Here is a 14,078-nt window from a genome sequence, read left to right as displayed (position 1 = left end):
TCTAACTTGCGACAAAAAAAAATGAAATCTGCCACGGACTCACTATGCTCCTCTCTGAATACCTTGAAGTGTCTACTTTCCAAAATGGGGTCATTTGTGGGGTGTGTTCACTGTCCTGGCATTTTGGGGGGTGCCTAATTGTAAGCACCCCTGTAAAGCCTAAAGATGCTCATTGGACTTTGGGCCCCTTAGCGCAGTTAGGCTGCAAAAAAGTGCCACACATGTGGTATTGCCGTACTCAGGAGAAGTAGTATAATGTGTTTTGGGGTGTATTTTTACACATACCCATGCTGGGTGGGAGAAATATCTCCGTAAATGACAATTTTTTTATTTTTTTTACACACAATTGTCAATTTATAGAGATATTTCTCCCACTCAGCATGGGTATGTGGAAAAATACACCCCAAAACACATTATACTACTTCTCCTGAGTACGGCGATACCACATGTGTGGCACTTTTTTGCACCCTAAGGGCTCGTTTCCACTATCGCGAATCTGCATGCGTCCAACGCATGCAGATCCGCACATGTAATACAAGTGGATGGGCCTGTTTCCACTGTAGCGTTGTTAAGGTGCGTTTTTTTCAGCGTGAAAAAAACGCACAAAAGAGCCAACGATTTCGCCTGCGTCGGGAATCCGTGCGAATCGCCGCTAATGTATTTAATAGTAAAAACGCATGCGTTTGTTACATGCGTTTTTACCCGCGATTTCGCGTGCGATTTCGCACCTTTTTCAATTTTATTTAGCCCTGGCAGTGTCATGGTTAATTTCGCATGGCACCCTGCCATGCGAAATCGCAGGCGAAATCGCGGGTAAAAACGCATGTGGAAACGCATCCGCATGCGTTTTTACAAGCGTCGGAATGCGGCCGAAATCGCGTCGCAACAGTGGAAACAAGCCCTAACTGCGCTAAGGGGCCCAAAGTCCAATGAGTACCTTTAGGATTTCACAGGTCATTTTGAGAAATTTTGTTTCAAGACTGCTCCTCACGGTTTAGGGCCCCTAAAATGCCAGGACAGTATAGGAATCCCACAAATTACCCCATTTTAGAAAGAAGACACCCCAAGGTATTCCATTAGGAGTATGGTGAGTTCATAGAAGATTTTTTTTTTTTGTCACAAGTTAGCGGAAATTGATTTTAATTGTTTTTTTTTTCACAAAGTGTCATTTTCCGCTAACTTGTGACAAAAATAAAATCTTCTATGAACTCACCATACTCCTAACGGAATACCTTGGGGTGTCTTCTTTCTAAAATGGGGTCATTTGTGGGGTTCCTCTACTGCCCTGGCATTTTAGGGGCCCTAAACCGTGAGGAGTAGTCTTGAAACCAAATGTCGCAAAATGACCTGTGAAATCCTAAAGGTACTCATTGGACTTTGGGCCCCTTAGCGCACTTAGGGTGCAAAAAAGTGCCACACATGTGGTACCGCCGTACTCAGGAGAAGTAGTATAATGTGTTTTGGGGTGTATTTTTACACATACAGATGCTAGGTGGGAGAAATATCTCTGTAAATGACAATTATTTGATTTTTTTTACACACAATTGTCCATTTACAGAGAGATTTCTCCCACCCAGCATGGGTATGTATAAAAATACACCCCAAAACACATTATACTACTTCTTCTGAGTACGGCGATACCACATGTGTGACACTTTTTTGAAACCTAGGTGCGCTAAGGGGCCTAACGTCCTATTCACAGGTCATTTTGAGGCATTTGGATTCTAGACTACTCCTCACGGTTTAGGGCCCCTAAAATGCCAGGGCAGTATAGGAACCCCACAAGTGACCCCATTTTAGAAAGAAGACACCCCAAGGTATTCCGTTAGGGGTATGGTGAGTTCATAGAAGATTTTATTTTTTGTCACAAGTTAGTGAAAAATGACACTTTGTGAAAAAAACTATAAAAATCCAATTTCCGCTAACTTTTGACAAAAAATAAAATCTTCTATGAACTCATCATACACCTAACAGAATACCTTGGGGTGTCATCTTTCTAGAATGGGGTCATTTGTGGGGTTCCAATACTGCCCTGGCATTTTAGGGGCCCTAAACCGTGAGGAGTAGTCTTGAACCCAAATGTCTCAAAATGACCTGTGAAATCCTAAAGGTACTCATTGGACTTTGGGCCCCTTAGCACAGTTAGGCTGCAAAAAAGTGTCACATATGTGGTATCGCCGTACTCAGAAGAAGTAGTATAATGTGTTTTGTGGTGTATTTTTACATATAACCATGCTGGGTGGGAGAAATATCTCTGTAAATGACACATTTTTGATTTTTTTTTTTACACACAATTGTCCATTTACAGAGAGATTTCTCCCACCCAGCATGGGTATGTGTAAAAATACACCACAAAACACATTATACTACTTCTCCTGAGTATGGCGATACTACATGTGTGACACTTTTTTGCAAGTTAGTGAAAAATGACACTTTGTGAAAAAAACAATAAAAATCCAATTTCCGCTAACTTTTGACAAAAAATAAAATCTTCTATGAACTCATCATACACCTAACAGAATACCTTGGGGTGTCTTCTTTCTACAATGGGGTCACTTGTGGGGTTCCTATACTGCCCTGGCATTTTACGGGCCCAAAACTGTGAGTAGTCTGGGAACCAAATTTCTCAAAATGACTGTTCAGGGGTATAAGCATCTGCAAATTTTGATGACAGGTGGTCTATGAGGGGGCAAATTTTGTGGAAACGGTCATAAGCAGGGTGGCCTCTTAGATGACAGGATGTATTGGGCCTGATCTGATGGATAGGAGTGCTAGGGGGGGTGACAGGAGGTGATTGATGGGTGTCTCAGGGGGCGGTTAGAGGGGAAAATAGATGCAATCAATGCACTGGGGAGGTGATCGGAAGGGGGTCTGAGGGGGATCTGAGGGTTTGGCCGAGTGATCAGGAGCCCACACGGGGCAAATTAGGGCCTGATCTGATGGGTAGGTGTGCTAGGGGGTGACAGGAGGTGATTTATGGGTGTCTCAAGGTGTGATTAGAGGGGGGAAATAGATGCAAGCAATGCACTAGCGAGGTGATCAGGGCTGGGGTCTGAGGGCGTTCTGAGGTGTGGGCGGGTGATTGGGTGCCCGCAAGGGGCAGATTAGGGTCTAATCTGATGGGTAACAGTGACAGGTGGTGATAGGGGGTGATTGATGGGTAATTAGTGGGTGTTTAGAGGAGAGAAGAGACGTAAACACTGCACTTGGGAGGTGATCTGATGTCGGATCTGCGGGCGATCTATTGGTGTGGGTGGGTGATCAGATTGCCCGCAAGGGGCAGGTTAGGGGCTGATTGATGGGTGGCAGTGACAGGGGGTGATTGATGGGTGGCAATGACAGGGGGTGATTGATGGGTGATCAGTGGGTTATTACAGGGAAGAACGGATGTAAATAATGCACTGGCGAATCGATAAGGGGGGGTTTGAGGGCAATCTGAGCGTGTGGGCGGGTGATTGGGTGCCCGCAAGGGTCTAATCTGATGGGTAACAGTGACAGGTGGTGATAGGGGGTGATTGATGGGTAATTAGTGGGTGTTTAGAGGAGAGAATAGATGTAAACAATGGATTTGGGAGGTGATCTGATGTCGGATCTGCGGGCGATCTATTGGTGTGGGTGGGTGATCAGATTGCCCGCAAGGGGCAGGTTAGGGGCTGATTGATGGGTGGCAGTGACAGGGGGTGATTGATGGGTGGCAGTGACAGGGGGTGATTGACAGGTGATCAGTGGGTTATTACAGGGAAGAACGGATGTAAATAATGCACTGGCGAATCGATAAGGGGGGGTTTGAGGGCAATCTGAGCGTGTGGGCGGGTGATTGGGTGCCCGCAAGGGTCTAATCTGATGGGTAAAAGTGACAGGTGGTGATAGGGGGTGATTGATGGGTGATTGATGGGTAATTAGTGGGTGTTTAGAGGAGGGAATAGATGTAAACAATGGATTTGGGAGGTGATCTGATGTCGGATCTGCGGGCGATCTATTGGTGTGGGTGGGTGATCAGATTGCCCGCAAGGGGCAGGTTAGGGGCTGATTGATGGGTGGCAGTGACAGGGGGTGATTGACGGGTGATTGACAGGTGATTGACAGGTGATTGACAGATGATCAGGGGGGATAGATGCATACAGTACACAGGGGGGGGAGGGTCTGGGGAGAATCTGAGAGGTGGGGGGGTGATCAGGAGGGAGCAGGGGGCAGTTTAGGGACAAAAAAAAAAATAGCGTTGACAGATAGTGACAGGGAGTGATTGATGGGTGATTAGGGGGGTGATTGTGTGCAAACGGTGGTCTGGGGGGTGGGCAGGGGGGGGTCTGAGGGGTACTGTGGGCGATCAGGGGGCAGGGGGGGGCAGATCAGTGTGTTTGGGTGCAGACTAGGGTGGCTGCAGCCTGCCCTGGTGGTCCCTCGGACACTGGGACCACCAGGGCAGGAGGCAGCCTGTATAATACACTTTGTAAACATTACAAAGCGTATTATACGCTTCCTATCCGGCGATCGTCGGGTTAACAACCCGCCGGCGCTTCCGATTGGCCGGCGGGTTGACGTCGCGGGTGGGCGGAGCCTATTGCCGGCGGATGCGCGCGCATCCCAGCGCGCGATCCCCGGCCAGAGAGTGCTTCAGGACCTGACGCCAATCTGCGTTACGTGGTCCTGGGGCTGCCACTTTGCCGCCGCCAATATGAAGTAGGCGGTCGGCAAGTGGTTAACTAGTCACCTGTATAAAAGACACCTGTCCACAGAATCAATCAATCAAGCAGACTCCAAACTCTCCAACATGGGAAAGACCAAAGAGCTGTCCAAGGATGTCAGAGACAAAATTGTAGACCTGCACAAGGCTGGAATGGGCTACAAAACCATTAGCAAGAAGCTGGGAGAGAAGATGACAACTGTTGGTGCGATTGTTCGAAAATGGAAGGAGCACAAAATGACCATCAATCGACCTTGCTCTGTGGCTCCACGCAAGATCTCACCTCGTGGGGTGTCAATGGTTCTGAGAAAGGTGACAAAGCATCCTAGAACTACACGGGAGGAGTTAGTGAATGACCTCAAATTAGCAGGGACCACAGTCACCAAGAAAACCATTGGAAACACATTACACCGCAATGGATTAAAATCCTGCAGGGCTCGCAAGGTCCCCCTGCTCAAGAAGGCACATGTGCAGGCCCGTCTGAAGTTTGCCAATGAACACCTGAATGATTCTGTGAATGACTGGGAGAAGGTGCTGTGGTCTGATGAGACCAAAATAGAGCTCTTTGGCATTAACTCAACTCGCTGAGTTTGGAGGAAGAAAAATGCTGCCTATGACCCCCAAAACACCGTCCCCACCGTCAAGCATGGGGGTGGAAACATTTTGCTTTGGGAGTGTTTTTCTGCTAAGGGCACAGGACAACTTAATCGCATTAACGGGAAAATGGACGGAGCCATGTATCGTGAAATCCTGAACGACAACCTCCTTCCCTCTGCCAGGAAACTGAAAATGGGTTGTGGATGGGTGTTCCAGCACGACAATGACCCAAAACATACAGCAAAGGCAACAAAGGAGTGGCTCAAGAAGAAGCACATTAAGGTCATGAAGTGGCCTAGTCAGTCTCCGGACCTTAATCCAATAGAAAACCTATGGAGGGAGCTCAAGCTCAGAGTTGCACAGAGACAGCCTCGAAACATTAGGGATTTAGAGATGATCTGCAAAGAGGAGTGGACCAACATTCCTCCTAAAATGTGTGCAAACTTGGTCATCAATTACAAGAAACGTTTTTCCTCTGTGCTTGCAAACAAGGGTTTTTCCACTAAGTATTAAGTCTTTTATTGTTAGAGGGTTCAAAAACTTATTTCACTCAATGAAATGCAAATCAGCTGCTATCTTTTATTTAAGGTTATTTTTTCGATTTTCCTTTTGATGTGCTATCTGCCACTGTTAACCTTCCTGGCGGTAAGCCCGAGCTGAGCTCGGGCTATGCCGCGCAGGAAGATATCTCAGCCCCTGATGGAGCGATTTGCTCCATTTAAAATGCTGTACGCGCAGCTAGCACTTTGCTAGCCGCGCGTACAGCTTGATCGCCGCCGCTCTGCGGCGATCGCCCGTATGCAGCGGCGCAAGAGGGCCCCCCCCCCCCGCCAGAGCCCTGCGCTGCCCGGACCAATGAGTTCCGGGCAGCGCTATGGGCTGGATCGGAGGTGTCTGACGTCAGGACGTCGGCTGACGTCCATGACGTCATTCCGATCGTCGCCATGGCGACAGGAGAAGCCAAACAGGGGAGCGCGTTATATACGCGTTCCCCTGTTTGCTATTGATGCCGGCGACGATCGCACTAGAGGGACACATGCGCCCTCTAGTGGTGTTTCATGTAGCTACCACTCTGGTAGCTTTACATGAAACACAAAAAAAAAAATTTTAAAAAAAAGGATTTTTGCCATTTTGGCAAAAAAAATTAACCGCCAGGAGGGTTAAAATAAACCTACAATTGAAATGATACTGTTCTGAGACTTTTCATTTCTTTGTCATTGGACAAACTTACAAAATCAGTGAGGGGTCAAATAATTATTTCCTCCACTGTATGTAATGTTCATATGAAGTTACCTCGTGTTTATTTTAAATATTTTTACTCAGTACAGGTTCCCTTTAAGGCTACTTACACACTAAGACGTTGCATTTTAGGGGACGTTATGGTCGCATAACGTGCCCCTAACTCAACGCCTGGTGCTCTTGGATGTGGACGTCAGAGTGAGACGCGTTGTGCAGCGTGATGCGTACTCTTGGACGCATGCGACATCACGTGGTCCAGCCGGCCAATCACCGCACAGAGCGGCGCTCCAGGAAGTAAACACTGCACGTCACACCGTGCAGTGAATATTAATTAGCCATGTGCCTGGCCGAGGAGGAGGGAAGACCTCCTCCTCCAACACTACTGAGCATGTGCGCACAGTCTAACGCGGCTTGGCCGCGCATAATGCACAGCATGCAGCACTCTCAACGGACGTGCTGCGTTACAATGTAACGCAACATGGGCACTGTGAACAGCCCATTTTTCATTAGTGTGCGGTGGGCTGCGTTACAGGCTGCACTAACGTGCGCCTGTAACGTCTTAATGTGAAAGCAGCCTAAAGGGAACCTGAAGCGATTAAATATTTTTAAAATAAACACGACGTAGCTGCAAATTAATATTACATACTAACCTCACCGTCAGTTCCTCTCAGAAGCTCACTACTTTCTTCTTACAGTGATCCCTTCCAGTTCTGACAATATTTTGTCAGAACTGAAATATACCAGTTGCTGTCAGTTATTTATCAGCAGCTGTCAGTTACAACTGAATGTGCAGGGTAATGTCCATGTTTCCCTATGGCTTAAGTGGATGATATTACAGTTTAACAGTGTGCTGACCTGGAAGCTGTTATGGGGTAATGGCCATTTTTAAAATGGAGGACGGAGAATTGATCACAATGGACAAATGGGACGCAGGAGAGGAGAAAGAGATTGAGGAGTAGATTAATCTGGAAGTAAGTATGACCTGTGTATGGTTATTTTGACTTTTATTTTCAGTTCAGGTTTTCTTAAGCGCTTGTAATTTGAAAAAGCTCTAGCTAATGCAATGCTATAGGGGATTTTTATAAAATTCATCACTCAAGTGGGATCACACCCAGAGCAGTACATTAGCAAGAGTTTTTCAAATCACAAAGTGCTCAGAAAAGCTCTCCTAGTGGGTTCCAGGCCTAAACAGATATTCTCTCAGCCTCCTTTCCACTTTCTGTACCACAAGGAGTTGTATTCACAAAGTCAAAGCGCCATATGAAAAGAAGATAGTAAAGAAAACAATAATGTTGTTGTTAAGGTACATACACACGCCCTATTACTGTTGCCTGCAGAGATTGGGACTTGATCCTTTAGGCAACAGTTCAAAGCTGAGTGCAGTACAGATATGTTAGAAGCCTAATAGTTAGGTACGTGTTCTATTGCTATGGGGTGGGGAGGCAGGACAACTGTAGCAAATGGTTGAGAAGGAGGGGTGAGGAGAAGAACAGTGCTTTAGGCGGAGATCATCTGGCACTCCAGATCTCTTCGGCGATGCCTTTGGGAGTGCCAGGCCTACCATACACACACACATGGGCGTCTACAGAAAATGTTTGGGGGGGGGGCAAAAAGGGGGGTATGTGCCACTGCGGCCAAAAAATGGGTGTGGCCATGGAACCAGGTGTGGGCGTGGTCATGGGTGGAGCCAAATTTACATGAACGTAGCAATGGTGGGACATTGGACTAGGACTATAGTAGGAATTAGATTGCGAGCACCTCTGACACAGGTGCCCCCAAGTTTAGATAGTGACAGGAGCCCCCCAGTTTAGGTAGTGACAGGTACCCTCAGTTTAGGTAGTGACCGGGACCCCCAGTGTATGTAGTGACAGGAGCCCCCCAGTGTATGTAGTGACAGGAGCCCCCAGTTTAGGCAATACAGGGACCCCCAGTTTAGGTAGTGACAGGAGCCCCCCTCACCTTAGTGACAGCAGCAGCCAGAGTCAGACCTCAGACTCAGCCAGCGACCAGTGAGAGCAGGTGCACGATACTCCGTGAACACCACGCTGCATATGCGGAAGAGATGTCACTTCTCCATATCAGGTCTGACGCTGGGCTGCCTGCCGTCACTAGACGGCGGGGGGCGGTGGGGATGGGCAGCTGGCTGCCAGGGGGGTCAGGCGCCCCAATTTGCCCAATGTGTTCACGGCCATGCGCACACACTAGGATTTTGTCAGAGTTGGCCCCGATCAGCCGCCGCATGAGGCTTTAGCTCTTCCTATAACAGTACAAAAAAGATCTTATACTGCATGAATACATTTGTATTTTCACCAGGGCTGCAGAGTTGGAGTCGAGGAGTCTGAGCTTTTTTGGTTACCTGGAGTCGGTGCTTTTATAAACTGAGGAGTCGGGAGTCGGATGATTTTTGTACCAACTCCACAGCCCTGATTTTCTCACTAAATGGAACTGGTATCTATTTGTGGACAAACTCTAGATCAGCTTTTGTTGAAAGTCACCTGGGGTCTGACCTGGTAAATGTTTTAATTATTTTATACAGGTTTTCCTCTGGAAATGAATGATTGTGTAAAGGCTGAGCCACAGGATGAAGATGACACAAACGATCAGTCTGATGAGGTTAAGCCAGAAGATGCAGAAGAGGAATTACCACATGCAGAGGTTGTGGATATTTTCCAGGAAGGCCTGGCTATGTTAGTGCAGGACCCATTGTTATGTGATCTCCCAATCCAGGTGAACAAAAAAAATCTAACCGTATACAATTCTGCAGCAGAGCATAGTGTGCATGCGTTTCACTGTAAGAGAATTCAAACTTGCAACACTTGCAAACATGAAAAGCCAGTACATAATATAGTGGTGCTCCCATTTATCTCGGGGAAGGGGGGGGGGGGGTTAGAGGGGCACCTCAGATTGTGGGTGGCAGTGTGACAGTGAATCCATTAATAAGATAAGACTTTTAAGGTGCCATACATTGCTTGATTTTACTAACCGATCCACCAATCGATTCGATCTTTTGATCAGCTAAGGGGAGACTCGATCATATTCCATCCTGCTCGATCAATGGAAATTGGCCGATATCTGGTCAAATTGACCAATTTACTTGATCGGGCAGGATGGAAAATATCAGATGATAGTGACGGAATCGGCTACTGTTCACATGATTTAGATCGACACAGAATAGATTTTTGGTTTCAGAGCATGCGGGCACAACATCGTTCAGCTCGATTAGTGCAGGAGAAGCACATTTCATCTCGCTTGCAGTGTGTGGGCCACTAGTTGATCGACTTGATCAAATACACTGATCTTTATCATATAATAAAGTATGCTTAAAGAGAACCAGAGATAAAGAATTAAAAGTTAGTTATACATACCTGGGGCTTTCCGCAGCTCCAGAAACCCTGATCGCTCCCACGCTGCGGTCCTCAGCCTTCCCCGTTCGCCGCACCGGCTCCCGTGACTTCAGCCGACTGGCCAGTCAAGGCGTAGCTGAAGTGCGCTCCTTGCGTACCTCTCCAACGGCTGCTGGAGAGATACGCAAGGAGCGCACTTCACTTGCGTAGGCTGGCCATGCCCCCTGGAAGTCCGTTGAGCCGGTGCGGCGAACGGGAAAGGCTGAAGACCGCGGCGTGGGAGCGATCAGGGTTTCTGGAGCTGCGGGAAGCCCCAGGTATGTATAACTAACTTTTAATTCTTTATCTCTGGTTTCCTTTAAATGCTTGGTGGAAAATCGAATACTGTATGGGTGCCTTTATTCTTTCAAGTGCAATTCTGATACAGACAGGAAGCTTGGTGGTTCCAGTCCAGAGGCAATTTTATTTTCTGGAACTGGCCTTTAAAGCAAACCTTAAGCGTAAAAAAAAGTTTTTAAAGCACACTTTGACTTTGTAACTATAAAACAAAACAAAAATAATGACCCTCTGAACTTTCCTGCAGTAAAACCTTGTCTCAAGCTGTTTCTCACTGTTTCTTTGCTGTTTAAGTGCTTCAGAAAACAGGACTGCATTCGACCCACTGGGTCAGCCCAGAGAAGCTCTTTTGCATAGATAACTGAAGTTTTAACTCTTCCTGTACTGGAAAAACAATGAGACTTTTTTTCTTTGCTACTAATGTTCTATTTCTTAACTGTACTACGCATTTAATTCGTTATCTCTTAAGTTTATTTTCACTTTAGGTTTGCTGTAAATGAACAGGCACACTTGACATGTTCCATCTTGTAATTTCTGTTTCCATTTTAGGTTACACTGGAAGAAATAAATTCACAAATTGCTCTTGAATTCGGACAAGCCATGACTGTCAAAGTGTGTAAAGCTGACCAAGAAGTAATGCGTGAGTACTGAAGTAATCTGTCCTTGTCTTAGTTTAATTTTAAAGGTTTACAAAAGCAATTGCTTGAAAGTCTAATTTTGTGGGTTCTACACTGTCCAGTCTGCCTTGGACTAGTTTACATCAGGATAGTTTGAGAATAAAATGTGCTGGCTTTACCACCCTCCATTTAACACACCATAAGTGCCTTTCAGAATAATGCAACCGAATGGGAACCTTTGCAGCCACAGCTGTTGGCAAGCATTATGGCTACTGTTTCGCTAGGGAAAAAATGCTTCATGGCACATCTGGAGGGCTTCCACCCGCTCACATGCGCATACATGAGACCACCGTAAGTGCTGGCAGCCAGCTGTAAGCGCCCAGCAAATAAACAGAAGAGGCTGACAGGCTGTATGTAGTGCTGTCAGCAGGTTGTGTGAAAAAGCCCTAAAACAGATTTTATTTCATACAGGATTGATACAGGTGTGTGTGTGTGTTTGTATGCATGTGTGCGCGTATGTATGTGTAGCTCCTGCCAGTGTGATAGAACACTATTGTTCTCAGTTTGACCAGGCTGAAATCCAATATTCTATAGCCAATTGAAAATTTGTAGTCCTTCGATAATGATTTTGTTGAGTCATTAGCTAGCTCCACAGGTGTCCACTCCTCTGACTTCCCTTTATTTCTTCTCGCCCAGTCTCTGAATAGAATAAATCAGCAAACTCTTCTAAAGGGGCCCATACACTGGTCGATTTCAGCCATCGACCGATCGCTTCTATAAAATCAATCAGAAATCGATTCTTTAAAATCGATCGATCGATCAGAAATCGATTCTTTAAAATCGGATCAAACAGGATGGAAGACCTAGGTCGATCCGCTGCTGGTAGCCTTGGCCCATAGAGTTGCATTGGATCTAATGGTCCAATAATGCATTTAGATCGATTTCCAATAGATTTGATTCTGAAATCTATTGGAAATCTGTTGCTAGTGTGTGGCACACATCAGATAGATTCCTGCCAGATTCGACTTGACAGGCATCTGACAGAAATCTATCTGATGGTCGAATCTGCTGCAAATCTATGGGCTGGTGCACACCAAGCATTTTTGGTAGCGTTTTCAAAACTGCTGCCGCCTGTGAAAACGCTTGGCTAATGTATTTGAATGGGATGGTACACCAGCGGTCTGAGGTTTTTAGCAAACCGCAAACGTGGCTCCTGCAGCATTTTTGCGGATGTGTTTCTACCTCAGTGTAAAGTATAGGAAATGCTCAAACCGCTCTGAAAAACGCTAGATCAGAGCAGATTTCCAAGCTTTTTTGTTACAGTAGCTGTTCAGTAACAGCTTTACTGTAACAATATATGAAATCTGCTACACAAAAACGCTCCAGAAAATCTCTCTAAACATGCCTAGAATCGCTCTGAAAATCTGCTTTAAAAACCTCTAGTGTTTTGCGGATCTGCTAGAGCTTTTTAGTGTTCACTGGGCCTATAAGTGTATGGCCACCTTAAGTTGACTTGGAAGTGTAATATTTCAGATACTAATCTTATGTAAGTGTAACAAGTATTATGAGTCTAGTTGCAAACATGTTAACTAGGACTGAGTTATAACGGCAACTATCATTTGGGAGCAGAAGAGAGGACTTTATTGGAGAGGAATTAAAACCCTTGGCTTTCCTGAGCTCTGCTGAGGTCACCTAATGGCAGTTTTCTTTGACACATCTACCAAGAAAGAAAGTTATGGAGATGGGGGCTAACAGAGGTTCTAACTGTGCCCTATTCATAAAACCTAAGAATCAATCTAAAGAAAAACAAATTGCCCATGTTCCACTTTGAAGCCCAACTTAACTTTTAGTTGTTTGGGTCTTCTAGAAAATACACCAAGTCCTTATATACAGGTATTACCTAATACCTACTGCTGAGGTTTTGATGCTATTGACTCTCACCATCATAGGTACACCTGATACACCTGAGTGTAGTGAATGGGAATCAGGACTGTCAGAAGCAGCAGAGTGATGGGTAGTCCTAAGTTACAGAAACAGCCTCTGTGGAGGCAAAGATTTTTCGTCATTATGAACAATTCATAACGGGGATATTTGTGTGAAGCTATCAAAGTGGTGAAAGAGAAATGTCGATACTTCTAAACTTGTGTTTTTTTTCCTTGTAGCTGTAGTTGTGGTTCATAATGCTACAGTCCTTGATTTGAAAAGAGCTATACAGAGGTACATTCAGCTAAAGCACCAGCGTGAAGGCGGAATACAGTATCTTAGCTGGTAAGTTTATGAAAATTTAGCGCAGAAATGTCTCACCTATCTAGTGTACAGTGCTGTATAATGTGTTAAAGCTTTATAAATAAAGTTTAATAATTCATTTACATGAATAAAGCCAGACGTTTCCCCCTCAGTATGGGTAATCACAGCATCTCCCACACAGGTAGCCAGAAGAAGCCCCCTCCCAGTATAGGTACACCCCCAGTATAGGTAGTCGGAGGTATACTGGTGGGCAAGGTCCTGTGTTTATACAGGAACTGTTCCACACTGGAAAGATTTAAGGAAGAGGCTGGATACCTTTACAAAAAATGTAGGCCCCAAGAATATTCACACCGAATATTATAACGTAACCTTGGTAATATTTACCAATATTTTACTATGCCTAAACCTAACCCTACTCTCATACAGAACCCTTCCTCAGTGGTGCCTAACACTAAGACACTGCCCCACCCCCCCAGTGGCGCCTGAACCTAACCCCTCCCCCCTCCTTAAGCTAACCCCCCCCCCCCCCTTCCGCAAAGCCACAATATGCAGCTATGAAGGTAAATTCTGCGTCCACTATGCAATGCCACAATGTAGTTACCTGCAAGCCATTTTTTGGGGCAAAAAATGACACCTCTTGCCACTAATGGGGCACCTCCGGGCACCTAAATTTACCTTAATATCTGCATATTGCAGCTGTACAGAAACCGCGATTTGCGGCAAAAACAATATAAAATTGTGTGCCCTGAAGCAGGCAATGCCATGCACCCAAATTTTCTTTTGTTAAATGCGGCTTTTATCATAAGCGCCTATGGCAGCGCTGCTTTTTCCGTAAGGGATCCTGCGCCCTTTTTCCCTGCTTTGCCCCCTCCTGCACCACCCTGCTGTCATTGGCCACAGCACTGTTTGGATAGCATGTGTGTGGCAGGATGACGAGCGCTCCTGCCCTGCGCATCATATTGTCCCTGTTTTAAAATGTATTTAGGAAAAACAAGAAGGAAATATATAAAAATA

General features: G+C 45.8%; 1 protein-coding gene across 1 annotated transcript in view; it reads left to right on the top strand.

Moving 5' to 3' along the window:
• The window catches only part of SNRNP25 (small nuclear ribonucleoprotein U11/U12 subunit 25), a 42,141-nt gene that overhangs the window by 6,884 nt on the left and 21,179 nt on the right, over positions 1 to 14,078 (top strand). Inside the window, exons 2-4 of the mRNA XM_068246823.1 lie at positions 9,057 to 9,247; positions 10,750 to 10,840; positions 12,980 to 13,085. Coding sequence (XP_068102924.1) covers positions 9,071 to 9,247; positions 10,750 to 10,840; positions 12,980 to 13,085 — 374 coding nt within the window. The 5' untranslated portion in view covers positions 9,057 to 9,070. The remainder of the gene's footprint in view (positions 1 to 9,056; positions 9,248 to 10,749; positions 10,841 to 12,979; positions 13,086 to 14,078) is intronic.

The sequence above is a fragment of the Hyperolius riggenbachi genome, chromosome 7, assembly GCF_040937935.1.
Source record: "Hyperolius riggenbachi isolate aHypRig1 chromosome 7, aHypRig1.pri, whole genome shotgun sequence".
NCBI classification, from domain to species: domain Eukaryota; kingdom Metazoa; phylum Chordata; class Amphibia; order Anura; family Hyperoliidae; genus Hyperolius; species Hyperolius riggenbachi.
This window is presented reverse-complemented; position numbering and strand designations above follow the sequence as displayed.